General features: G+C 35.4%; 2 protein-coding genes across 11 annotated transcripts; both read left to right on the forward strand.

Moving 5' to 3' along the window:
• Positions 1–72: 72 nt before the first annotated feature.
• On the forward strand, positions 73–1,282 carry LOC103328203 (mitogen-activated protein kinase kinase kinase 20-like). Its single transcript, XM_008230599.2, has one exon. It carries the CDS (start codon positions 152–154, stop codon positions 1,241–1,243), a length of 1,092 nt encoding a protein of 363 aa, XP_008228821.2. The 5' UTR covers positions 73–151; the 3' UTR covers positions 1,244–1,282.
• A 922-nt stretch (positions 1,283–2,204) lies between these two features.
• On the forward strand, positions 2,205–27,716 carry ABCC13 (multidrug resistance-associated protein 11). Of its 10 annotated transcripts, none has more exons than XR_016126064.1 (36): positions 2,205–2,364; positions 3,083–3,123; positions 3,219–3,306; positions 4,694–4,849; positions 4,962–5,093; positions 5,555–5,655; positions 6,081–6,144; positions 7,959–8,207; positions 8,820–8,889; positions 11,941–12,001; positions 12,209–12,296; positions 13,175–13,293; positions 14,623–14,720; positions 15,150–15,216; positions 15,926–16,043; positions 16,166–16,282; positions 16,382–16,462; positions 16,558–16,812; positions 17,349–17,450; positions 17,537–17,604; positions 19,245–19,376; positions 19,491–19,638; positions 20,407–20,696; positions 20,950–21,106; positions 21,951–22,126; positions 22,210–22,321; positions 22,418–22,471; positions 23,229–23,351; positions 24,359–24,457; positions 25,006–25,098; positions 25,242–25,352; positions 25,422–25,583; positions 25,667–25,854; positions 26,024–26,213; positions 26,740–26,993; positions 27,374–27,716. XR_016126064.1 is itself a non-coding variant. In XM_089050257.1 (36 exons), exons 1-36 carry the CDS (start codon positions 2,323–2,325, stop codon positions 27,452–27,454), a joined length of 4,401 nt encoding a protein of 1,466 aa, XP_088906383.1. In that variant the 5' UTR covers positions 2,205–2,322; the 3' UTR covers positions 27,455–27,716. The 10 variants fall into 10 exon arrangements, 9 of the variants coding, with proteins under 9 accessions (XP_088906383.1, XP_088906385.1, XP_088906387.1 ...); XM_089050257.1 differs by having other exon boundaries at positions 26,826–26,993; XM_089050258.1 differs by having other exon boundaries at positions 2,227–2,364; positions 7,971–8,207; positions 26,826–26,993.

Raw genomic sequence — 27,716 nt, forward strand, 5'->3', positions numbered from 1 at the left:
ATTCCATACATCTTCCTATTCCCTAAACCAGTACTATAAAGCATTATAGAGCACAATCAATCAAGCAAGTCGCTAATTTTTTTCCAGAGAAATACTTATTTCCTTGGAGAGAGAAAACAGAGAACTGAGAACTGAGTGAAGAAGAAGAAGAATGAAAAGAAAGGTTGAAGAAGAATTAGAAGGGGAAAAGCACAGCATGTGGAGTCATGGAGGGCACTGGCAGAGAGGGGAGTTTATTGGAGAAGGAAGCTTTGGTTCTGTTTTTCTTGCTACTCCCAAGAAACGAAGAAGGGGTGAGTTTAGCCGTATGGTCAATTTGCCTGCAGTGATGGCTGTCAAATCGGCAAAGGTGTCTGCTTCGGAGTCTATTGAACATGAGGCAGAGGTTCTGTTTGAGATCAAGGGCTGCCCTTTCATTATCGAGCGCTTTGGTGAAGAGACCACAACCACAGACAAGGGTGACAAGGTCTACAACTTGTTGTTAGAATTTGCTTCTGGAGGAACCCTTGATGGCCTCATACAAAAATCGAACGGTCTTGGATTGCCTGAATACGATGTTAGAAGATATACAAGGTCAATTCTTGAAGGGATTAGACACATTCACAAGTGTGACTATGTTCACAGCGATTTGAAGCCGGACAACATTCTGCTTGTGCCTACCACTACCACAACTTCTACTACAGCTAGGTCTGGTGCTACAACTAGTCTTGTAGCCAAGATTGCAGATTTTGGGTTGGCTAAGAAAACCAAGGACAACTATAGTCGGTGGAGAGGCACTCCTAGGTATCTGTCCCCAGAGGCTTTATTTGATAACAAACAAGATCAGTCGTGTGATATTTGGGCTCTTGGTTGTATTGTGTTTGAGATGCTAACCGGAAACTCCCCCTGGGATTTGAAGCCTGGTTGTGATCTTGACAATTCCGTCGATGTGACGGTGTTTGATCATCTACGTACTTCCAAAATTCAGGCTGAGATCTCAGATGTGGCCAAGGATTTTCTCAAGAGTTGCCTTGCCATGAGGTCCTGTGAAAGATCAACAGCGGAAAGGCTCTTGTCTCATCCATTCGTAGCGCCGCCTCAACCATCAAAAGCGGGTCATGCCAAGTTGAAGGTGGTCAACTCATCTTTGGGCTATGCATATGGTGTCTCTTACTTCAAACCGAAAGCAGATTACCGTGCAAGCACTGCCATTGTTCCCAGAATTCATCCCCTACCGGGTTTTGAGATACCAGCTGGACATTAGGATTCTTTATTCTTGTATATTTTTTTATTTGTAAAGTCGATGACTTGAAATTATTCATTTCAAGTTCATAACCACGAAATTGTAAAAAAAAATTCAAATTTATATACTAGTTGAATGATGCAAAGTATAAGTACTCTTTTATAGATACCATATGAACTCACAGTGCTAAATTCTTTCGCGAGAAGAATGATTTGAGAAAACCATTGTGTTTTTACAGCCAATCTGACAAGGTTAAGGGAGACAAGGGTATAGTTAGTGCTTAATGATTGTTAAAACTAGTTAATCTCATTAATTGACCCTCACTCATCACTCCACAATAAATAATGCATCTTTTTTTTTTTTTGGCCAAAGAAGAGGTATTCAAATTTGGAGTCTAAACTAAACGTGTTCGACTCTCCCTCTCCAATATCGCTAGGGGAATCTTGTGAACATTTTCTCTTAAAACAATATATAAATGCATTACACAAACTTTTTTTTTTCTTTTTTTTTTCCCCAAATTTATCCCAATTAACGGGGCTAAATACCACTAGAACTCTTTCAATTTCTCACATCACAATAACTCAGTCGAACTTCACATCTAGGCTTGACCCAAAATTCAAATCTCAAGTCACAAGCATCAAAACCAAACAATGCTATTAAGACTTGTCCCTTTTCGTTCTAATTATATTCTCATTCTTATTATTAATTCGCATTTCAATTTCCCTTTTCGTTCTAATTCATTTCTCTGAATCTCTCGATTTTCATTCTAATTTAGATTATATTTTATTTATATTTGGGTCCACATTCGCATTCCTATTTTATTGATTTTTTGGTCGACGACATTCACATTGTTATGTTATTTATTTATTGGTCGACATTCTCCTCCCATCCCCAGTCCACGTGACATCGAATATGCTCACTTGTTTTTTTAAACTCTTTTTTATGTTTTTGGCTTTTATGTTTGTTTTTTAGTTTTTGTTTTATTTTTTAACTTTTTTTTTCTCCTTTTCTTTTGGGTCCTGTAAAATTGCCACTCTGCAGCTTTGTGGCTTGAAGAAACCGGTCACTTTTTCTCTGCAAAGGAAACGAAGCAACAGAAAATGGACGATTTCATGAACCTGATTTGCCCTAATTCTCCATCCGTATGCTCTCTCTGTTCATTTCTATTTTTATCTTCTTCTACTTTCTTCCGCTCATCTTCTTTGAATTTAGTCAGCATAATTTCCTGTTCTGTTTTGTTTTGTTTTTTTTTAAATTTTAAAATTTCTCTCATATGCTGTGTTTGGAAGCTAAGAAAATGTTCTTTAGTAGAAAGGAAAAGAAGTGAACTCAGTGTGATTATTCTTTTGTTATTCAGTTTTCACTGTAGTTTTTGTTTCTTTAAATTTCCTTTTCTCATCAACCAAACGCGGAGCGTCAGTTTGATCACCCGAAGGAAAAAAAAGCTGCATTTGGTTGCTGAAAAAAATGAGGAAATTTTTTAAGAAATTTAAAATTCTATATGTTCTTTTTAATTTTATGGGACAACCCAGAGAATATAAATTGGTCTACACTGAATTGAGTTGATTTAAAGTGATAATTCATATCTTCTCCAAAAGCCTTATTAAATTAAGACTGAAAAGATTAATAATTTATTCTATTGTATTTCCTCAGTTTTCAGTGCCAGGTAGACTTGGTCTCTGTTTCAGTTTTTGGTGATGTTTCTAATTACTGTAATTATTGTATTTCCTATGCGCTTTATTGAGGCAAGGAAACTAATAGCTCAATTGGTTTTCTGAATTTATACAGAATAATATAATTCCATTCTTTCAGTAATGAATTTAACTGATTTTCATTGTAAATTACTGCCATCTTTTTCAGGTATGGGATGGGAGCAGACTTTCCAAGTGTTTTGGAAACATATATCCTTTGGAGTTTGGTGTTTAGTGTGAATTTATGTTTGATAAGATGAACCTGTTATGTCAATTATTAACTGCTTCTCCTTAACAGTCCCTACTGTTTTAGGTTTTGGTGCAAATGCAGTGACTATTGTTATGATTGCTGTACTTGGAATAAATCAAAGGACTGGCAAAAGAAGTCGGAGGGTGGGTTTTATTTATGTTGTTCTTGGTTGTTGAGAATGCAAGAGTATATTACTTGCATTGCTATAACTACACTCTCCTGAAGCATTCTTTTTCTGTTTCTCAGAAAATGTAGAAAAAAATGAAAGAAAATAAGGAAAGCCAATTACAATAAGACTCTCTGAACCATAGCATGCCACTCCCTGAGTTTAAGGTTTATTATGCATGCAAACATTACATAAATGCACACTCGACAAAGATAGTGAAACGGGCACATTTCATTTTCTCATTGTGAAAAGTCTTTTCAGTACTAAACTTAATCTCTATTGTTGTTTCTTTTTATTTTCTTAATTTTCTTTTAACATTTCTATTGAAACTGAAGCTCACATGCTTTATGTTTTAGTTTATAATAAATTCCTTTTTGAAGACTCCCAACTCTTCTTCTGGAAGGCAGATTCATCGCTTGAACAGTCGGATGTTGAGTTATCCGAATATACTTGAAAATTTTAGTCTTAAATGATTACCCCCCTCTGTCTTGCACGCTTTCTTGTTCACTTCTCACTCTGTGTCTGAATGTGTTTACCTATCTTTCTATTTGTCATAATGCTTTTTATGAAGGGATAATCCACTAAATAAATCACTAATTCAACTTTCAGATGTATGTAAAGGGTGATTCTACTTCTTTAAACTTTATGCCTTATCTAGTTTTACAACCTTATGAAACTTTTAAATAGATGACATGATTTCTATTTTGAAATTAACCTGTCACTGTTCCTAGAAACAGTGCATGTGGCTTGAAGCTCCACTTTCTACCTAGTTTAAGCCTTTATCACTTAAGATTGATCTGATTTATAAGTATCATGTATTTCACTAAACCTCGTTAAGTGCTTATGAGCCATGACCTTGGTCATGAAAAAACCTTCAAGTCCTCAATACCATGTGCTGATCCTTAACTTTTTATTACACTTCATAACAAGAAATGAACTAGTAGTCTAAAATCTCACCTTGATATTTACATCCTTAATCCTTATTATACTCCTATTCCTCGTTATAGAAGCAGTATCAAGTTATATTGGACCTGCCAATTTATTAATTTTTTATAGAAGAAATTTCTTTTAAATTAGACATGTTATCCATACTGAGCATACTAGTCTATGAGCTTAAATTTAATTTGGATGGAAGCCTCTAGATATTTTACTTCTTTTACATGTATTCTGTTTTTAGTTGGTGTTTTCAGGTTCGCTTGTCAAATGTCCTCCTTCTAGTGTATATTATATATTTTTATTTATTTTTCTACAAATTCTCATTTATAACAAAAGGAGAATTCTAGAGTTGTGAGACAAGGACTCTACATTATAACTTCCTTTGAAGATCTTTACATAATACTGATGGCTTCACAATTATTCCTCAGATGAATTTTCTGGAAAAGTTTTTCTTTCTCTTTCTTCCTGCCATTGGAGCATGTATATCCTTTTTGGACATTGCTTTACTATTGAATAAAGCACATCATGGCTTCTTTATTGCACATCATGAATGGTTTTTCAGATGTTCTCAGTTTGCATCATGGGTAAGGTATTTTTTCCCCCTTTCTTTCCCTTTTTATTGCAGTGACATGTTAACAGCATGTTATGATTTTTTCAGAATTTTCACTTAGTCATGTTTTGAAAAAAAAAATGTAGACTCTTATCATACTCTTCTCAAAGTGTTTCAATGGTTGCTACATTTTTTGCAACCGGATCTTGTGTTTCTGGTGGATTGTAAAACTGCTTCTGGGAATACTTCATTTGCTCACAGCATATCCCTCATTCCAGGTACATTCCTTTTTAGCAGCTTTTTATTGCCATTTTGTTGTTCAATGTAGTTTTCGTCTTGTTAAAATTCCAGTCCATGATGAAGACAAGATTATAAGGCCAATAAACTCTTTGAAAGAAGAGATTATATAAAGGATGTTGTCTGGTAAGGTGGACATTTTCTTTTTGCAATTGGTTAGCTTTGGTAATAAGACGTACCCAACTTGCCCAGCTTTTGACAGGTTAAGATTAGATAGATAAATTTTGTTGTTGAATGAACTCGATATTTTATGGTACTTATGTTTAATTATCAATCTTCTTCTCATAAAGTTCCAAAGAAATAAATAGTGGTTATAATGGTTCTTTGTGGCGTCTAGTCTCAACTCTACGAGGTTGATTTAAATACTTGGGTTCTAGAAATGGTGTCTGATTATTTTGCTTTTAAAATGGAATTAATAATTTTCAGAAGTTCTTTCTGACAGGTCTTGTTATGCGTTAAAGAGATCTGTACTGTTTCATTAGACATCATCTTTGGCATATCAATAAACATTATCAGAATAAAGCAGGCATCATACAAGAGAAGGTGCCAGCTACTTAATTCTTTCCTTTAATTTTTTTTCTTTCTGATCATAGTTGCGAAGAAAACATTGTGTGCAATTTGTACTGTAAATTGGGATACTGGTCGAATTACATCCATGATACAAACTTTGGATAAGACCACAGATGTAGCCTAATGATCGTGAGTTCAACCTGATGGAGTAGGGAGTTGAAATTCATAAAATGATGAAATACTATACTCTACAAAAAATAACTCATCAATGCAATGAAGAGTATGACCTAGAGAGTATTGGAAAGCAAAAGTTGCAAGTTTCCTTTCATTGGGGTGTTTTCAGATCTCTCCCTCTCTCTGTGTAATTTCTTCTTGTATAGACTTGATCCCTTCACAGCCTAATCCTAATCCTTTATTTCAGATACTTTAACTGTCCTGCTTGCTTGGTTAAATTGCAGTTCTCTGGAAGATTCACTTCTTTCTGCTGACACAGATGTTGAGGAAGGCTGCCTTAATGAATCTGTAAGTTGTGTACAGTCATGCTACTTTTTCTTAGCTATTACACTTAATGGTGTGATATTAAACTCTTGAATGTATATTTTTCATTAGGGTTTTTCGCAGCTATGGTCCCTCAACTATACCCGTAATTGCATTTGGGTCACTGAACTCAATTATTAGTTGCAGAGGTCACTCAACTATGTGTTTCGTTGCACCGTTAGTCCCTACCGTCAAGTCTCTCTAACGGAAGGGACTAATGGTGCAACACAACACCTAATTGAGTGACCTCTATAACTATTTTTTGGAGTTAAGTGATCAAAACGTAACTCCGAGTATAGTTGAGGGATCATTGCTACAAATAATCCTAACTGAAAAGTCACATTTGCCCATCAATAATTGGATAGATCTTGCCACGTCATCATTTTAAACGGAAAAAACTAACAGACTTGACGGGGACTGCTGGTGCAACGAAACACATAGTTGAGTGACCTCTGCAACTAATAATTGAGTTCAGTGACCCAAATGCAATTACGGGTATAGTTGAGAGACCATAGCTGCGAAAAATCCTTTTTATTATTTTTTATTGTTTGGTAAATTTTGCTCTCAAGGGTAGCACCTAACAACTAACAAGTAGCTTGTAAGTAAATACTGGTAACGATGCATCTTTTCTGGAAACAACATATATCTAATTTTTTTATTTTTTATTTTATTTTTTATTTTATTTTTTCACATATAACGTTGTTGTTTAACCATTCATTCTTTTATTAAAGATGTGCTCTTCCTCCATCTTAGATTTTTTATGGTTCAGTCGAGTTATATTCTGTAACCTTTATTGCGGTAGTATATATGACAACTATATGCATATATTTTTACCTTTACAAGTATTCTTTATCAAAATATTACTGAATAAATGCCTACGACAATAAGATTCAGACATCAAATTTATTTTATTATTATGATTTTGGGTGTGTATAATTTGGGTGTCTTGGTCAGAAACTTTTAGAGATATTCCTTTTGGTGTAATTCATCGTGATTGGGGAGAGTTTTAATTTGAATATAATATGTGTTCTTTGCTTGAGGGTGTTTTTCTGGATATCGTGGATTTTCTCATCCATCCTACTTATATATTTCTTCCATTTGTATTAATAATGTTTGTGTTATAAAAAAATTTCATTAAATTTGGGTATTTGATTTTTCCCTTTGGCTTCCTACGCTATTTTCAAGTTCCACTTTACATTGTAGTAAGTATTAATATAGATACTGACATGCTCCAATCAGTAATTCCTAATGGTTTTTCTTGATGAATGATTACATCTATGATTTAGTACCGTGCAAGAAAATTATGAATGAAAGGTGAACAGCATAGAAAACCATAAACCAAATCAAACAATAATGTTCCATCCACATATCATGTTGGCCAACACAGTTTTTGCATCACATATAGCAATCATCATTGAGCATATGATTTAATATGATAGTCCAAGAATGTGCTTTCTCATATTCTTTTGTTTATGATTTGGCGGTTTTCTAGTTCACATTTGTATGAAGAACACACCATTTAAAACCTTTGTTAAATAAGTGGGAGCTGTATCATGTCCATTTATTCTCACCAGACCAGAGAATAGCTGTAACTACATTACATTCAGCTCATCCCACACAATCAAGATGAATTAAACTGAAGGGTTTGATGCTGGTTATTTCCTTAGGTAGTTGTTTCAGTTTTAAAGTTGTAACCATTGAGAACGAGATGCCTCCTCCTCTATGTTGTTTGTTAGTAGTCTTGATTTTGAAGTTGTAACTATTAAGCTCATACTTACAATGTTTATTGATTGTCTAAGGGAGACGCTCAGAGCTATTTCGATCTTATGACATTCAGATCTATCACTTCTGTGATGAATCATGGTGTCACAAAGCAGCTTGATTTTGAAGATTTGCTTCAGCTTCCTACTGATATGGATCCCTGTTCGTGTCATGATACATTGCTTAGCTGTTGGCAATCCCAACAGAGTAGTTGCCCTGATCCATCCCTGTTTAGGGCAATCTGTTGTGCATATGGATGGCCATACTTTCGTCTGGGCTTGTTGAAGGTACTTATTTCTGCTAATGGATTTTCCTCCTATTTTCTTTGAAGTACAATAAAATGCGAAGGGGATGAATTTTAAACATATTTCTGGTTAATTAATATGCTACCGCTTTTTGTTGGTCATAAATTTTTCTTCAGTGTGATAAAAAAAAAGTAGCATGGTAAAACAAAATAAACTGAAAAGAACACTAGTATTTTGCAGAAATTGTTTTACTTTTGAGATACGTAACTGTGTCCTTGGCAGTTTGTTACTTGTAGAATCGGTTTCTCACATATTTGTTCTTTATAATTCATGTCAGCATATAATGTCTCCACTTATATTATAGAATTACTGGAAATTGATGCTTATGTTTACAGAAGTGAAATAGAAGAATTGCATTGTAGAAGCATATAGGGTAGCCATTATGAACAGTAAAAGCATTGTGGTTGTGCGCAATGCATGCTTTATAAATTTATTTAGTCCATATACGTGGGATAGTCAGATATTTGAACAATGATATACTTTTCTAGACACTTTGTATATAGGCAAGTCATGGTACCGATTTCATAACAATGAATAATTGAAAAATGGACTCCAAATTGGAAAAAAGATCATGTAACATTTCAATTTTTCCAGGTACTCAATGATTGTGTTGGTTTTGCGGCACCATTGCTTCTCAATAAACTGATTCGCTTCCTTCAACAAGGTTTTGCAGAATTTGATGGGTTCCTTTTCATTTATTGTGTTTTATGGAAAATGATTTATAGTATTATTGATGCCATCACTTTGTTTTCTGAAAAATACTTTGTAGGGTGTAGTGGACTCTCACAGTAATGTATGAATATTTTTCTCAACCTTGTGTGTGTGTGTGTCTATTTTGTAATTACAGTTGTATAGCTCAGGATATTATGTGTTTTCTACAAATAAGGTCATAGGAGCTCTTGTTTATCTTTAGTACTAGTTCTGATTCTATATGACTAAGAGGTGGAGCAAGAGTTGCTATCATTGTAACTTGTATGCTAGTAGGGTCCAGAGCACTACATCTATGTATTAAAGTGTAAAAATTGAAAGCATGGATTCTAACATGCCGTTCTGTGAAAATTTCAGGGTACTAAAATGAAACTAATCCTATAATTTATGTGTTAGAATGTTTTCTTCAAGGTAAAGTGAGAGCTCTAAGGAGAGAGAAGGTTTGGATTCAGAAAAAAAGGAAAGGCGAAAGCTCTAGCGAGCGCCTCCATCCAATTTGTCATTTGATGACCTTTCAGTATTTTTTGTTGTTGATGAGAAACAGTATTCTCTAATGAGGTTGTCCAGGAAGCCATGAAGCGGAATAAGGTGGGTTTGGTCTTTAAGATTGATTTTGATCACGCATATGATCATGTAGAATGGAAAGTGGTCGATGAGGTTATGGATAGGAAGGGTTTCGGTGGGAGATGGAGGAGTTGGATTAGGGGCTGTTTACAATCTGTCAGTTTTTCTGTCATGATCAATGGCCGGCCGAGGTGGCAAATTTTCGGCTACTAGAGGGGTGAGACAAGGGGATCCATTACCCCCCTTCTTGTTCACTCTAGTTATTGATGTTTTGAGTAGGCTTATGGAGAAGGCTCAAGAGTTTAGTTTGATTCACGGTCTGTTTACTGGGAGGGACAGTGTGGAGGTTTCTCATCTCCAATTCGCTGATGATACTATTTTTCTTATCAGCGATAAAGAGAAGTACTGGTTTAATCTGTTGGACTTATTGGATTTTTTTTGCCTTATCTCCAGCTTGAAAATCAATAAATCTAAGTGTTCTCTTATGGGGATTGGGCGCAGTCCTTCTTTCCTCAATCGCCTAGCTGGTGGTTGGGGGTGTGCTGTGGGGGACTGGACTATGAAGTATTTGGGTCTCCCTCTCGGTGGTAATCCCAGAGCTGTTGGTTTTTGGGACCCGGTGCTTGAGAAGATTCAAAGGAGACTTCAAAAGTGGAAAAGAGCGTTTCTCTATAGAGGGGGTAGGTTAATGTTGATTCAAGCTGTGTTGAGTAGCATCCCTACTTATTATATGTCGCTGTTTAAAATGCCGGCCAGTGCTGTTAACAAAATGGAGAAGCTTATGAGATCCTTTTTGTGGGAAGGTGTGGAGGAAGGAAAGAGGGATCATTTGGTTAAATGGGAGAGGGTGGCTAATTCTAAGGAGGAAGGTGGGCCTGGTGTGGGTTCTTTGAAGGAAAATAATGAAGCTTTGCGTGCTAAATGGTTATGGCGCTTCCCCATGGAACCTAATTCTCTTTGGGCTATGGTGGTTAAAAGCAAGTATGGGACAGCTACTAATGGGTGGGATGCTAATCCCGCTACTACGGTTACCTCTCTTAACCCTTGGAAGGACATTTCGGTGGGTTATCAAACTTTTTTACAGTGCTGCAGATTCGAGGTGGGAAATGGAAATATGGTCAGGTTTTGGGAGGATAGTTGGGTGAGGGAGGGTTTGTTGAAGGGCTTTTTTCCGCGCTTGGTTGTCCTGTCTTCAAAGCATTCCTTAAGCATTGACTGTTTTGTTGATTCTCAGGTTTTTCCTCATAATTCGGATTTTGGGTTTAGGATAAATCTGAATGAAAGGGAGACTGTCGAGGTGATTAAGTTGTTGGAAATTCTGGAAGGCTTCAGATTGTGTGCTTCTAAAAGGGATAGGAGAAGGTGGGATCTTGAGGAGTCGGGATCTTTTCTTTTCAAGTCCTTTCAGTCCTTTTTGCGCAACAAGGGGAGGGTTGTGACCTTTCCTCCTTTCTCTCTTGTGTGGAAGGCCAAGTCTCCCCCTAAGGTGAAAGTCTTTGTTTGGTTGGTGGCGCTTGGGACAGTTAACACTTCGGATCTTGTCCAAAGGAAAAGACCATTTATGTATATGTCTCCTCAATGGTGTGTGTTATGTAAGCATTGTGAGGAGAGTGTGGACCACCTTTTCTTACATTGCCCTTTTTCCTTAAGTCTTTGGGGGCTCTTGTGGAGGGAGGTTGGGACTGTTTGGGTGATTCCGAAAGGGTGCTCTGATTTCCTTTGTTATGACTTTGTGGTTTGGGGATCGGGGAAGCGCGCTTCAACCTTATAGGGCTGTTTGGTCCACTCTGTATTCTGGAACATTTGGATGGAGCGTAATAGGAGAATTTTTGAAGACTATGAGGGAGTGGGAGTGAGTGATCTTTGGGATAGAGTTAAGTACTGGTTAGCTTTGTGGGCTTCTGTAACAAAAGATTTTAAAGACTACTCTTATTCCACTATTATGAGGGATATGGCAGCTGTGGTTAATTGAGGGTTGGGGGGTGTGTTGTTCTGTGGTTTTTCGGTTTTGTTCCTCCCTGTTAGTTTGGGAGGGGTGGGTGCTGTTTGTTTCTTTCTGTGTTGTTTTTGTTCTTCGGTTGTGGTTGCCTTATCCACATCCGTGTTCTTTTGCTAATAAATTTCGTTTCTTCTCAATAAAAAAAAAGAGAAACAGTATTCTATTAAAGAGCTTAAAATTGAAATACAAAACTTAGTGAATCTGATAAAACAATACAAAACAATATTTCATTTGATGACCTTGCTGCCATCGGATATCTTATCCAATGGACGAGCTCTTCTCGATTTTGACATTCAATTGAGCTCCAGTTCATGGCATTTTTGTTTAAACTACGTATGGCGGCCTTATTGTTCCCTTGATTGTTGCTCACTAAGGGCTTCCTTGTGAAATCTTAATTGAATTTGAACTTATACTGTGGACTCACTATTCTATTTCTTTTATCAGGTTCAGAGAGTTGGGATGGTTATGTTCTTGCAATATCCTTGGGCCTCGTATCTATCTTTAAGTAAGAATTCTGATTCTTGAACTCTAATGTCCTTTTATTTTTGATGTGTTTTCCATAGCTGCATACCTCTTTTATCCAAAGGAACCTTTTTTGTGTGGTCCTTTTCTTTTATATAATATATATTTTTTAATTTTGCAAGTCTCTATTTATTTTGCAGTACATGTCAAAAACAGTAAAATTTGTTGAATAAATTTCCCAATTTTGTAGGTCGTTTTTGGATACACAATATAGTTTTCATCTTTCGAGACTGAAGCTAAAGCTACGATCTAGTATCATAACTGTTATCTATCAGAAGGTATATTTTTTCTATATCCATTTCATTGAAGTGTTTGGACATGAAATTATGTACCTGAGTGAAAATGAAATAATTGTGGACTATTATTCTAATTTGTAACATATGATTTGAGAGAACCATATTGTCTTTTACTTTATCTTTCTTGAGATGACCTTGAGGACATTGCTATGTAGGATTTGTTTGTGATTTCTATGAAATGCTACATTTCTCAAAATTCTCAACTTTTTCCATAGTCACTTGCCTGCTGACTTTTGCAGTTATGAGTAATCGAAAATATGAAAAGAGTTTCTGTTTAATTTTTTTAATTTTATCTTCTGGTCTGGGTTGGCTTAATAAAGAAAAATTAAATGAAAGTGAAAAATCAACTAAAAGATAGGTTCATTGCTGTTACCAACAATGATTGCCATTTACAAGAAAACAGTCAAGGAAAGTACTGAACAGAAAATGCCCCTTCAAGATGGAGCCAACAGTGCTGATGAAAGAAGAGGATATAACAGGCCAGTATAGAAGCTCTATGCCATTTTGGTTCTTCCAGATATTCTGAAAAGAAAAATGATTCATTGCATTGTCTAGCTTGCCCTTGTTCAAGTAGCAATATATTGCTGTCTGTCAACTGACATTTATAATTATGCTTCGGATTGTAAATTTCTTGCATGCATGCTGATTGATTACTTTGAAATAAGCTCCTCCTACGTATCAAGGTATTGATTTCTGTATTATGGGAAAGGATTGTTGGAACTTGCAATTAAATATTCAGCTGGCAAACTCAATGTGCATGTATCTGTGGGATTTTCTTTTTTCCTCTGTTTTCTACGGGTAGGCCATTGGTCTACTTTAAAAGAACTCCCATTGCTTTATCTTAAGTTTGCTCTTGCCAGTGCCTATGTATCAATCTAGCAGAGCGATCAAAATTTACTGAGGGGGAAATCCAGACATTCATGGCAATAGATTCTGATCGTACTGTCAACTTGTGTAACAGTTTCCATGATATGTGGAGGTAACGTTTCGTTTTACACCAACACCCGTATTTTTTCCTTTCTGGAGCTACTAATGTTAAATTGAGTGTAAAAATCAATCATAACCTAAGGCCCCTTTTTTCTATTGCATTATACCCTTGCTTCTAAGGTACAACTAATTTAAGAAATAATTGTTTTATTGTTTAGTACTCTTTTTATTTGTTGTTTACTGTAGAATTTTTTTGCCATATTCTCATCTGATAAAGTTGGAGGCTTCACGAATGGAAGATCCCATTTTCGTTAAAATAAATAGCTTTCTCCATTCTAAAGAATTCCATCACATTAATTGACACTTCCGTTAGTGAGATCAGTGTCAATGAAATCTAATGGAGTATTGAACGAGTCCTCTTGTCAACTAGAAGGAACAAGATTTACAGAATGGTTAGGGAGGTGATTTGAATATACTAAGACATACTAATTCAACCATACATGGGCTTTGGTACCGTGCTCCAAACAAAGATGAGAATTGGTATTGGCTGTTAGTTAGGGAGGCAGGGGCTAATTAGGTTATTCCTTAGTCACCTTTCAAACATTCTTTATGAAAAGTATGGTCTTTTGGTGGTGGAAGGAAGGCAAGAATTTTGTCACATTGCGCTGTGTCTCTTGGGTAATTTGCTTGGAGAGATAGAATAATTTTTTAAAACTACATATAGAGGAGAGTTCTTGGGATAAATAAAGTCAGGTTTGGGGCTTCCTTATGGTCTTCTCTCTCTCTCTCTCTCTCTCTCTCTCTCTCTCTCTCTCTCTCTCAGCCTTTGGGGGTCTTTCATTTCTGTAAATTTATTTCATTGGGGAGCAGTTTTAGGATAGTTTTTAGAATTGTATTAAAACAATGTAAAAAGGTATATTTGGGATCTATTTTTGAGGTTTGCATCATTTTTAGGTGGACCTCTGGTTCACTAAGTTTTGTAATCTGACTTTAAGCTCTTAGATAAAATATTGTTTCACATAGAAAAAGTATGTTTCATGGGCTCTGGCTCCGTGTTTCATCGATCCTCAAATGATTCCTTCTTTTATGTGTGTTCTTATCAGTTTAATATTTTACCCTATCAATGTTTCTTTGGATCCCATTCATTTTGTTTTTGTTCTATTTATGATGACGATTCTCATTTCTGTAAATCATAAGGTTGGATAATTAATTTAATTTTTAATTCTTTGTTAGCATGGGTCATGCCATTAAATGTTCTTTTTGAGATCAGAAAACTAGATCATTATGTTCCCACCACTCTTCTGAACATTAAGCGAATCCATGACGTTATCTTAGGAGTATGATTTTCTGATCAACCCTATTTTTTTAATGAATGTTTCAGCTTACCCTTACAAATTGGGGTGGCTTTGTTCCTTCTGTATACACAAGTCAAATTTGCATTTGTTGCTGGGATTGCAATTACCATCTCCCTGATACCAGGTACCTCTCAATATCCTAATTCTTACACGGCATTTGGGAAAAAAGGAGCAGCCTTGTTCTTATTTTATTTTATGCAATTATATTTATTGTAAGATGTGAAGATGATGCAAAACATTTATGACATCTATTGAAAGTCAGATTTTGTTCGATCAAATAGTAATTAAAGGGCGGCAATACTTTACTTAGAAGTGTGTAAAGAGTATGCTGATTCCCCTTGAGGTGAGAGTTGGTTGCATGGATGACTTTGGGCGTGACTTGGAATTGTATTTGAATTCGGATATATTTGGGTATAGGTTTGTAATCCCCATCATATAGTGGGTTTCCCATATTTGTTTTGGTACCGTCATTGTTAAATTAGAGATGGAATTTTTCTAGGTTCATTTATGCTTTCAATATATATCCGAATGAAACTCTTTTTTCTCCTTATAGTGAATAAATGGATATCTACATTGATTGCAAGTGCTACAGTGAAAATGATGAAGCAGAAAGATGAGAGGTATATGTACTTTTTATCTCATTATATTGTGCAGTATTTAAATTTGCTCCGAACATAGTGATTGTATTTTGTTGTATATCAAGCCTAACAGAAGGCGCATACATACTAACACTCCCAGTCATGTCGAGGATTGAAATTGCTTGTGTCCTGAGACACAAAATAAAATCAGTATAAAAAAATTGAACAAAATATTCACCAACCTTTTCATCTTGGAATTCTTGAATTTTGAAACTCTTCCACATCTGTTTGAAATAGCTCCATTGAGTGCCAACAGGTCACACCCGGACCCAACAAATATTGGAAATAATCCAATTAATAACTTAAAACAGAGCCAACAGGCCATGTACTGCTCGAAAATTCAAGTATAGGGTATTCTACTGTGGGAATTTAGGAGATAACAAGAATGACTATAGTTTCGGTTATATGTTTATTTAAATCTAAAAATTATTTTCTGTCATGAAATGACAGATTTCTCTGTTTAAAATCGTTACTCTAGCCATGTGACTCTTATTTTTGTCTGGATCAGCAATTTTTATTATTATTATTTATTTCATGTCTATTTACTGGTGTATTTCTCCACACTAATGATTTATTTTGGAAATCGGTATTTTAACAGTAGTAGTAAGTGCTATATTAATACCCAAAAAAAACTGCAGAGTAGTGTTATGTTTTCTCAATATTTATAGTCAGTAACTGTGCTCCTCGGCAGGATAAGGAGAACAGGAGAACTGTTGACATATATCCGCACTTTGAAGATGCATGGGTGGGAGCTTCTGTTTTCTAGCTGGTTGATGGAGACAAGATCATTAGAAGTTATGCACTTAACTGTACGACTCTACTTTTATTCTTGGCATACCCAAGAGCAATCAATTGATTAGATATCTTTACTTTTCTTCCAGTGCTCCAGTTAGCTGCATAGAATAATGTTTGATTTATCTACATTGATTAGACGCGGAAATACTTGGATGCCTGGTGTGTATTTTTTTGGGCTACAACACCAACTCTTTTTTCCCTGTTCACATTTGGACTTTTCACATTGATGGGGCATCAACTTGATGCTGCAACGGTACCCACTGTTCCCTGAGCATAATGATTTTAATTCATATTGTTCAGACAATGAAGCAATTTCCAAGAAAAACTTACCTCTCTAAAACCCCAAATGCAGGTCTTCACTTGTCTTGCTCTGTTTAATACTTTGATATCTCCTCTAAATTCATTTCCATGGGTCATTAATGGATTAATTGATGTAAGTTTTCCTTGTTCCGTGGGTTTGAAGTACAGTCTTTTCATACTTCTCTAATTATTGATTGAAATGCATGTACTCTCCTTACTCTATCCCAGGCCATCATATCTATCAAGCGGTTGAGCAGGTTTCTATCTTGCTCTCAGTCCAAATCAAAACTGGAAACAACAGCTGGTTCATCTTCACCATATTTCTCAAATGACAAATCTGAAATTTTCCATGAAGATAAGGCTGTTGTATTCGATGATTCATGTTGTGCTTGGTCAAGCAGCGATGAAAAAGACTTGGATTTGGTGCTGAAACATGTAACTCTAGGCATTCCAAAGGGTTCCTTCATTGCAGTGATTGGAGAGGTCAGTTATGTGAAGATTAAAATATCCTCATTATCATTTCATATCTGATACCTTTTATCTGCAATTTTGGATGCAGAACCGAATTTCTTAGCTTATTTGTTAGATTGTTTATGAATGGAAAATAGTTTCACAAAAGTTCCCTATTTTGAGCAAGACATGATTATTTCTAATGCTGTTCAGATTTTCTTCCCATCATTTGTTAGATGTTATCAAAGCAAAACAATTTAACATTGTAGTTCTCCCAAAAAAAAAAAAAAAAAAAAAGGAAGAAGAAGAAGATTGCAATCTGTAATGGATTTAAATATTACTGTTGGGCGATGAGGGACTCTGTAGTGCATGAAATTGGGGCTTTGGTGAAGCCAATAAAATTCCATGTAAAGTTTTTCAAGAATGTTATTATAAGCAAGAGTTTTGTAACTAGATATATCAAATTTGGTTTACTACTAGAATATGTGATATAGTTCTTTTTCGTGATGGGGGAATTAATTTGACATCTGCTGCATTCACCATTCAGTGTGTTTGTTGAATTCTCTCAGGTTGGTTCAGGTAAATCATCCTTGTTGAATTCAATTTTGGGGGAAATGCGACTTGTCCATGGATCAGTATATTCATGTGGTTCTATAGCATATGTACCACAGGTTTGTGATTAGTTTAGTGTGGTTTCTATAGTTACGCTCTTATGAAATAAAATTTATCGACTGTCCTTCGCATTTTGAAATGTTAGGTCCCCTGGATTCTATCTGGAACAATACGTGACAACATACTGTTTGGAAAGCATTATGATCCCAAAAGGTGTGGTCCTTTTCCAATGATGAAGTAGTCTGATTTAATATTAATTTTTCAATTTTGTGTTTTACTGTGAATGTGCTAGTTTCATAGTAAACACATCCTGCTCCTCTTTATGAAATGAAGGCGGCCAGTTACAAAGAGATCATATATTGCATGTCAGGACTGCCTGAGCTGCTCCCAATATAAGGGGCCCTGATGTAGTACAGCCCGTAGGTATTAGATTAAGCACTCAAACAATAGAACATAGAAGAATATAAGAGATCGAGGAGACGAAAATATAGATCGAAAAGATGAAAGAAAGGGCAGAACAGCAGAACAAGAAGAATATCGGAGGTCGAGGAGACGAAAATATAGATCGAAGGGACGAAAGAAAGGACCGAAATCAGAGAACTGAGAAGGAAGGACAGAAATCACATAGTTTTAAGAGAAGGTTTACTCAATATCCAAATCTGAATTTTAAAGAACTACATGGGGTTATTTATAGCAAACTAAAACCCAGACATAATAGGATAAAAATCCCTTGCTTAAACAGAAATCCTAACCTCAATGAAATAGGAAACTTAAAACTAGAAATCTGGAAATTTGGAAAAGTAGAAATCCTACTAGAATTTGGAAAACTAGAGAATCTAGGAAACTAAAAAATATATTAGGAAACTAATAAATTTAGGTCCTACGCGTCTTGCATCAGGCCCGTTTCTGGATAGTTTAGAATTGAGAACAGGACTGAACCTGAGTTTTTTGGGCCTAGGGCCACAACAAGCAATGGGGTTCTTTAGTACATATCCACGGTCTCACACAAGAATTATTTTCCCTAATGGTTAGAAGACGTTTCATATATAATATATAATAAGCTTAAGGCAGCCCTGGTTTAGTTTAATGCTTGAAATATAAATACACAGCTCTTAGGGCTCACGGGTTTTACAGTAGATGCCGTTGATTGGATGGTGGATAGCACCCGAAGTCCAGCCAACTATTATCATGAGTTTGAACTTAGAAAGTAACCACTCCATGAGTACTGACAGGGCAGTCAGGTGGAGGGTTCTGAAGAACCTCATCTTTTCAGACACATGTGCATATGTACATAGTCAGCTTCAGTTGAGGGATCCCTTAAATAGGATTATTTAAGAGACACATTATGGGCCCCACTCTGCATTGTAGTTCAATGTTTCAAACCTTATTTAAAGGAAAAACTATATCTTAGTGCCCATAAAATAATGTAGCATATGCAGGCTTATGGCATCTATCATGATATGAAATAAGTTTAAGAAGTATATTCGAAATTCAAATTTTCGAATGACCCAATGTAACTAGAGTAATTCCAAAAGTTTGAGTTTGGTTGTATGATATCTCTATACATATTATACGTTTTTGGCCTCTCTCTAAAAGAAAGAAAAAGGGCCCCTGTACGTATACAATTTTTTGGGGTGCTTGTATATATATATTTTTTTACCATACATATAGATTAATTTTTTCCAGCCCTCTGATGTGGGGGCGTAAAGAGGTTACTCACTGTGTCCTTACTTTGGGCTGACCCTGGTTATGAACGAGTTTTCTCCAGTTTTTGTGCAAGTGGATCCTTTTCTTATCTTGGAGGGGAATGTTCTCCCCAATTTTCTTATTGTGATTTTCCTTTTTGTTGGTAGATACTCGGATACTTTGGAGGCAAGTGCTCTAGACCTTGATATTTCATTAATGGTTGGAGGTGACATGGCTTACATTGGAGAAAAAGGAATCAACTTGTCAGGTGGACAGAGAGCTAGAATTGCTTTGGCAAGGTTACATCTTCTCTCTATACCCACCATGGCTAGCTATGAATGGGCCTCAATTCTTTCTTCTATTTTTTTTTCCTTGAATCTGATCAAATTTCTTGTAACTTTGTGCAATTGCAGGGCCATGTATAATGGCTCCGATATGTTTATTCTTGATGATGTCCTAAGTGCAGTTGATGCACAAGTTGCTCGGTGTATTTTGTATAACGCCATTTTGGGTCCGCTTATGAAACAACAGACTCGTGTACTTTGTACCCACAATGTTCAGGTTATACCTGTTTCCCCAGAGTTTTATTTATTTATTTATTTTGTTGAGGACATCTTTGTCAAACCCATTAGGGTTTACAAAAGAAAGAGATGGAAGAGGAAGTCATTTAATTTGGTCTTTAAATCTGGCAATTTTTTATTCCTGCGATTCGTTTCTAACTTGTTCTTTAAGTTTTCCAGATTTTAGTAAGATTTTTAAGTTTTCCAGATTTTACTAGGATTTCTAAGTTTCCTATTTTATTTAGGTTAGATTTTCTGTTTTAGCTAGGGATTTTTTTATCCTATTGTCTCTAGGTTTTCGTTTGCTATAAATACCTCTCTCATGTAATTCATTATGGAGTTGAGATTTGAGATATTAAGAAAAGTCTAGATTCCAGAGATTGGAGAATCCTTGGTGTGAAGCCAAGGCGTCTTTTACCACCTATTTTCTGTTTTTCCATCGTTTTCGCTTCCTCTAAATTACCCAAATACTCAATTCACCCATATCCTACATCAATTTTGACTTAAACACCAGAACAACATTTTCTATGAATTTGTTTGGAATTTCTTACATTGAATGGATTTTGATGCATGATTGCTTGTCATCATACAATTTTTTTTCGTATTATTAAAATATATTTTGTTTCAGTTGGCGAAGTTGTTATCATCTTAGTTGCAAAATTTTCTGGTTTATGAAAAACTATAAAGCACTTCAAGTCATAGAAAACTGTTCCACATATAATTCCAATCTCCAGTTCTTTTGCAAATGATTCCATCTGTTACTGCACAGGCAATATCTTCAGCCGATACAATTGTTGTTATGGACAAAGGACATGTCAAGTGGGTAGGAAGATCAGCTGATTGCCCTGTTTCTTCGTATTCAACATTCTCTCCACTGAATGAAATTGATATATGTTTAAACAATGAAAGCCAAGAATGCAGTGCAGTCGAAGATATTCATGTTGAAAGCCAACAAAATCTTGTGCCAGAAAAAGATACTGTGCCTGCTTCAGATAGAACACAAGAGATCATTGAAGTTGAGGCACGAAAAGAGGGCAGAGTAGAACTTACCATCTACAAGTGAGTATCACACTCCACTGCATTGAAAACCGATATCAATTTTGTTCCGTTGATTTATTTTGCTGACTTCATAGTTTAATATATCGTTTCTCTTCAAAAAAAAATTGCTGACTTCATAGTTCATATCTTTTACAGGAAAGTTTATGATTTAACATTTCACTGCATGCAAGAGACAAGAATTTTGTATTGGCTGTGGATATAGTTGGGGTTTCCATTATCTATTCTGTAGGATTAATATTAATTATGATTGCAGGAATTATGCCACATTTTCTGGTTGGTTCATTTCAGTTGTAATATGCCTGTCAGCAATCCTAATGCAAGCTTCTCGTAATGGGAATGATCTGTGGCTGTCAAATTGGGTTGATGCAACAAGAAGCAGTCGGAAAGAATATTCCACATCCTTTTATCTGGTAAACAACTTCCACAGTTTTCCATATTATGGCATGATTTTTTGTTTTAAAATAAACTTTGATGAATTAAAAGGTTACCTAGAGTCCTGATTCTCTCAAATGGTAGAAGCCTTCAGAAAGCCCAAAAATTGCAGATTTTTACAAGAGGTTTACAGTATGGTAGCTCCAAATTATGCATTCAAATTTGATAATCAGATCGTCAAAATATGAAGACTTAAATGTAATATGTCATAAATAGATAGTTCTTCATACTCTATTTGTTTATTTTTGAGTTCTGATAGTTGGAATAAAATTACATTATGATTATGATTCCAGGAAGATTTGGGTTGAATCAGGGCTGTGATCCGGTTTTCGGATTTGGTTCTAGGGTTGTAAGTTGTACCCTATCATAAACCTTACAGCCCTATTCAGAATAGGAAACTACTTTATGATATACAACCAAATTAGGAAACAACAAAATATAGAGCACGCCCTTAAACAAGGGATTCCAAGAATTGGAATCCTAATTATTTACTATTCTGTCAATATTTTCTAACACTAATTTTAGAATCCCTTGTACGGTTAAAATATAAGAAGGGAAAAGTTGTCATTCGTGTTTTTTTTGGGGGTTATAAATTTGGTTTGAACTTTGAAGTGATCTATCCATACTGTGTACTGCAATCGATAAACATACCAGCTTATGAATCTTTTACTCTTGTTGCTGAAATTATGAATTTAGCTTATAGACAGCTTCATGTTGTAAGAAGGTCAATGATATTTTATTTTTTCCAAAAAAAGAAAAGAAAAGGAAATGGCCTTAGTTTTTATTAAGACGTTTGTTTCTGTTTTTGTTGGATTAGTGCAGGTTATACTCTGCATCTTTTGCATTGTAAATTCAATTCTTACATTAGTGAGGGCTTTCTCATTTGCATTTGGTGGCTTACGAGCTGCTGTTAAGGTGCATGATACACTGCTGAAAAGGCTTATCAATGCACCAGTACAATTCTTTGATCAGACACCTGGCGGAAGAATACTAAACAGGTTATTATAAGATTCCTTCCCAATATCTTCCTGATTTTATTAGCTATAATTTGTTAAATTCTACGTATTTGTTTTCCCTGTAGGTTTTCTTCAGATCTATATACAATTGATGATTCTCTCCCCTTCATTCTTAACATTCTCCTAGCCAATTTTGTTGGCCTGCTAGGAATTGCAATAGTTTTGTCATACGTACAGGTATCCAAAGTTTGTGAGGCATTTTTCTGGAATTCCAAACTTTTGGCCATCCTCATTCATTGAAATGTTGTTCTAAAGGTTTATGCTTGTCTCTAGGTCTTCTTCTTGCTTTTGCTATTGCCATTCTGGTATATCTACAGCAAACTTCAGGTATTCTTTGTGCCCTTTTTTTCATTTTTTTTTTCTGTCTGAGCCATAGTTCAGATATGAACTGTTCAAACCACTGAGAACTTTGGGAATGTTCAATTAATATATGAAACTTGCGACTGGGCGCATGGAAAGTTGTATTATACTTGTTTTTTCATAAAATAGGTTGGGAAATCGAGTTATGGAAAATGCAATGTTCTAAGAGACTAGGGCAAATTGTTAATTCTACATAGAGTTACGATAGATTTCCCCCTTTTTATAGGGTAAGCTGGTTCTTTTTTCATCTGAAATTTTACTTGTAATATTACCTTTTTTTCCCTGTCTAACAAAGATGTAAAATATTTCCATGTTTTGGATCATTTTCAAGCATATCTTAACAAAGGAATTTAGGACTGAATATCTTGTTTTCATGAAAATGTAAGTGTGATTTTTAAACAAAGCAAGTGGAGGACTCATGATACTTCAAAGTTCAAACACCATTGGAACCTAGAATTTTAAAGAAATATGGGACAAAGCCTTTATATTACATTGAAACTGCCACGTGTTAGACCTGCACAACTCTTCAGGGATAGTGTACACCAAATATGGGAGGAGATGGTTAGAATACAACATAATTTGGGATCACATCAAAACAGAATGTGATTTGATTCTAAGAATGTGGCAGATGATATCTTTCAACGTTATGGTCTATCCATTGCTTAGAAAATTTATTTTATATATAAAAAAAGAAGAATAATCTGATTGGTGAAGAATTATACAGTTCTTCTACAGATCAACATCTCGGGAATTGCGAAGGCTGGACAGTGTTTCTCGATCTCCCATCTATACATCCTTCACAGAGACACTTGATGGCTCATCAACTATTCGAGCATTCAAGTCTGAGGTACATATTTTGTAAAAGATTGACTGCCAAGTGATGACGATCATTATTTATATGATGATATCATGGGGAAGAATGTATAATTGCTTCAAAGGTCCTTGATACTCATGGGATACATATGCATGAACAAAGGTGCACCATGACATTCGTAAATGAGTTGTATGTGCAGTCAAAATAGTATACAGCCTCAAAATTTTAAAAATGTATGAAAATATCTGCTTCCTCTTTTTTCTGCAGTTAATAGGTGGTATGTTGCTCCTCAAATTGTTAAATGAAGTTTAGAAACTACTGCTACTTTTAAATGTTCCATTCCCCTTTCAAAGCGAGTGTATATTGGGAATACTTATGTTCTGTAGTAGCATCACTTTTCCCAGTTGCACCAGTCACATTAAATAACTTGTGAAAGATGTTATTAGAGGATTGCTCTCATTTATCCAATTGGTAAAAATCAAAAGAACATTCATAATTTCATATAACAAATGAATCTGTTTGGATCATAGGATGAAGCAAAAAATGAGCGTGGTTATAAATTTTGAAATTCTTTAGGGACATATTTAAAGGGATAGTTCAGGAAAAAAATGTTGAGACAGCTCATAATGGGCTTAGTGGAAGTGGTATGAGGTGCACGAGATTTAAGTATTATTGTGTTCTGATTTCTTGGATTCATAGCTTAGTATCCTTTATTGGAGACTCTTATTAGGACAATTACAATCAGGATCACTCCAACCAGAAGAAATGAAGCCCAACTAAACAAGAAACATAGCTTAGTATCATTGAAATTATAGTTACCCATCAGGATGATAGAGTTTATTTTAGTGCTTTAGTAAAAATAGCTTGAGTGAAATAGAGTGAAATAGTACATATCTGCTTTTATTTATTTGTTTATTGGTATTATTGTATGTACAAGCTGGCTTGTTTGTTGCATTTATTCTCACTGGTCTTGATGATGATTTTTGCTTATACTAAAATTGATAGACATATTGCAACCAATCAATTCTGGTTGTGGACAGGAACTTTTTTTCGCCAGATTCACTGACCAGGTCAAATTGTATCAACAAACTTCTTACACAGAGTTAACAGCAAGTTTGTGGCTTTCCCTGCGTCTTCAGGTATATCTCAGTATTTAACAACCACCCTTTTTAGTCAATTTTAGTTACTAGTACACATTTATACTCTGGAGCCTTGTTCATCATAAGAACAAAATAATCTGAAGCAAGTGGGGTACAAGTTAATCGTGAAGTGAACTTTCTAAGCATAATTTCTTCTTAACAGTAAGACTATATGCTTGGATTTTAAGGCTTTAAATTGTATGGTTAGAAGGAGGGAACATAAGTTTTATAGTTTAGGAGAAAAAAGTATAACCTGTTAGAATATAAAATACTTGTAAGCCCGCATCCTAACAGCTTAATATTTTGCAAATTGCAGTTAATCCCACAAGTTCTTATCATGGTTATCAGAACTGGCAATCCTAAGTTCAAATCCTTGCAATTGAAGCCTTTTAGTATTAGTTGAGTTTTGTCGGTTGGGATCTAGATCTAGTAGTAGAGCTCCATGTAAGGCAGAGTGTTTTAGAATATAAATAACTGCTAGAAGTTATGGCAAACCAGAAAAGTTTTTCATAGCCTGCTCTGACAATCTGGCAATGATCTTCTTTCAGTTGTTAGCAGCGTTTATCATCTCATTTGTTGCTGTCATGGCTGTTATTGGATCTCATGGCAGTTTACCAATCAATTTTAGTACTCCAGGGTTGGTAAGTTCTGTAGAACTTCATCTATCTTCAACCTATTACAATTAAATTTCATTTTTGAGATTTGAGTCAAAGTTGAAGTCTTTATCCATTTCCATGTGTTGTCAATTTAGAGATAGAGTTAAAGGATGTGCATTCTTTTACAGGTAGGATTGGCTCTGTCTTATGCAGCTCCAGTTGTGTCTTTTCTGGGAAGCTTTTTGACAAGTTTCACTGAAACGGAGAAGGAAATGGTTTCTGTTGAAAGAGCTCTTGAGGTACAAAGATGGATCTTTGTCTGATATAGATTGCTACAAATTACTTATGTCTGATTTTATGCTTCACAGTATATGGACGTTCCACAAGAAGAACTGCATGGATCCCAATCCTTACATCCGAGTTGGCCCCATCAAGGACAGATTGAATTCCAGAATGTAACCTTGAGATATAAGCCATCTTTACCAGCTGCACTCCGTGATATTAGTTTTACTATCGAGGGAGGGATGCAGGTTGGTACATACTCAGCCTGATGTTAAAGGTTAGAACTTATGTGATAATGCTCATTTATTATTTCCCCTTTATTGTTAATTAGGTCGGATTTATTGGAAGGACAGGAGCTGGAAAGTCTAGTGTCTTGAATGCCCTTTTCCGCCTCACACCAATCTGTAAAGGATGTATTCTTGTGGATAGCATAAACATAGCTAGTGCTCCAATCAGAGATCTTCGTGGACATTTCTCTGTTGTTCCTCAGACTCCTTTTTTATTTGAAGGATCATTAAGGTGCTCTATTAAGTCCTCATAGTTGTGGTATATTTTCTTTATGGTATATTCTTTTGATGTTAACTTTTTAGATCTCATACTTTCTATTACCCCTGTAACCTTTAATATTGGTCAGATGACCTACTTTAATTATTAAGTAGATTTTCATGCATTTCTTCCAAATTTCTAGGGACAATCTAGATCCATTCCTGCTGAGTGATGACTTAAAAATTTGGAAGGCTTTGGAGAGATGCCATGTCAAAGAGGAAGTAGAAGCAGCAGGAGGGCTAGATATTCACCTGAAGGAATCAGGGATGTCATTTTCTGTTGGGCAACGACAGCTTCTTTGCCTTGCACGTGCACTTCTAAAGTCTTCAAAGGTACAGTGATAAATACTTCAGGGACAGCTCAATGAACTAACCATTTGCCGAAATTGCAATATTTGTGAAATATGAACTTCTGTAAGTTTCTTGATTATTCAATTGTATAAAAATTTCCAAGGATCCATTTAACATCACTCAACAGAACGTGCCAGTTGTGTTTGCAACCATTTCAATCTGGTTAAAGTGATTGCTTTGGATGAATTACTGGATTTCGGCTATATTCCTTTTATTCCACTTTTTTCAAGTTTTCAGCCATGTTCTTGTCAAACTCAAATTATGTTCGTTTCTTTTTCTTTTTTGATCAAATTCTTTGGTAATATGTACCTCTATTTATGTCTATATGTCTCTCCTGTTATTTCTGAGAAATTTAATGGATTATGCTTCCAGTACAATTTCAAAATTCTATATGATCTATTTAGTCAATTTACAATTAATAAATAAAAAACAAGAAATAGATGGAAAAGTAAACATTTCCACCTTGAAATTAAAATTAAGTGTACATGTGTATGGCTGTTCTATACAGGAATTTGTTGCATTGCATGGATCATTTGGGGAAGGGGTGTTTTACGTTATTAACAGATAAAGACTGATCATATTGAAAACCTTCAGGTCCTGTGTTTGGATGAATGCACGGCTAATGTTGATACGCAAACAGCATCAATAATACAAAAAACTATATCTAGTGAATGCAGAGGGATGACAGTTATCACAATTGCTCACCGTATTTCCACTGTCTTAAATATGGACAGTGTCTTGGTCCTTGACCATGGTATCCTGGTATGTCATGCTTTCCCGTGTATCTACCTGTGTGTTTTCCTGTGTTCCTTATATCTTTTTTGTTATTATTTGATTTCTATGATTTGCATCCAGAAATAACGTTTGTTTGTAAGAAAAGTGAAGACATCTTTAAAATGTTAGATTATATTGGTTGCAAAGGCCAATATCACAGCACCTATAAAGATTAAATATAGCTTCAACAGAATAAATCGGCTGCCTTCTGTCTTCCAGATTGCTGATTAAATGTCAACCTCATTGTCATTACATTACTAGATTGTCATCTACAGTTGCAGTACTGACTGAGTGGCTAAAATGTTTCCTTGCCTTCTGAAATCACCGACTTGATAAAATCGATTATCTTGTTCTTTGCACCTATGTAGGTTGAACAAGGAAATCCGCAGGCTCTCCTAGAAAATGAGTCCTCCAGATTTTCAAGTTTTGCTAAAGCTTCTACAATGTGATTTCCAAACCAGTATTGCTGTGCTCATCGCTGACTTCTCGCAATCTGCAAGTTTGATGTGCAATAGAGGTCATAGTTTATTGTAAGTTTGTAGCCTAAGTTGTCAATACCGTAAGGTCACTGTTAAATACAAGCTATATAGCCAAGTAGTGTTTAACATGCGATAATGAATCTCTAATTGACCTTAACTGGTCGGCTGCCTGGGAAAGGTAAGACCGAAAGCCACCCATTAAAGTTATGTTAAAATCCAGACTTTCCCTTCA

The sequence above is a fragment of the Prunus mume genome, linkage group LG4 (assembly GCF_029339155.1).
Source record: "Prunus mume cultivar Tortuosa linkage group LG4, ASM2933915v1, whole genome shotgun sequence".
In the NCBI taxonomy this organism is placed as follows: domain Eukaryota; kingdom Viridiplantae; phylum Streptophyta; class Magnoliopsida; order Rosales; family Rosaceae; genus Prunus; species Prunus mume.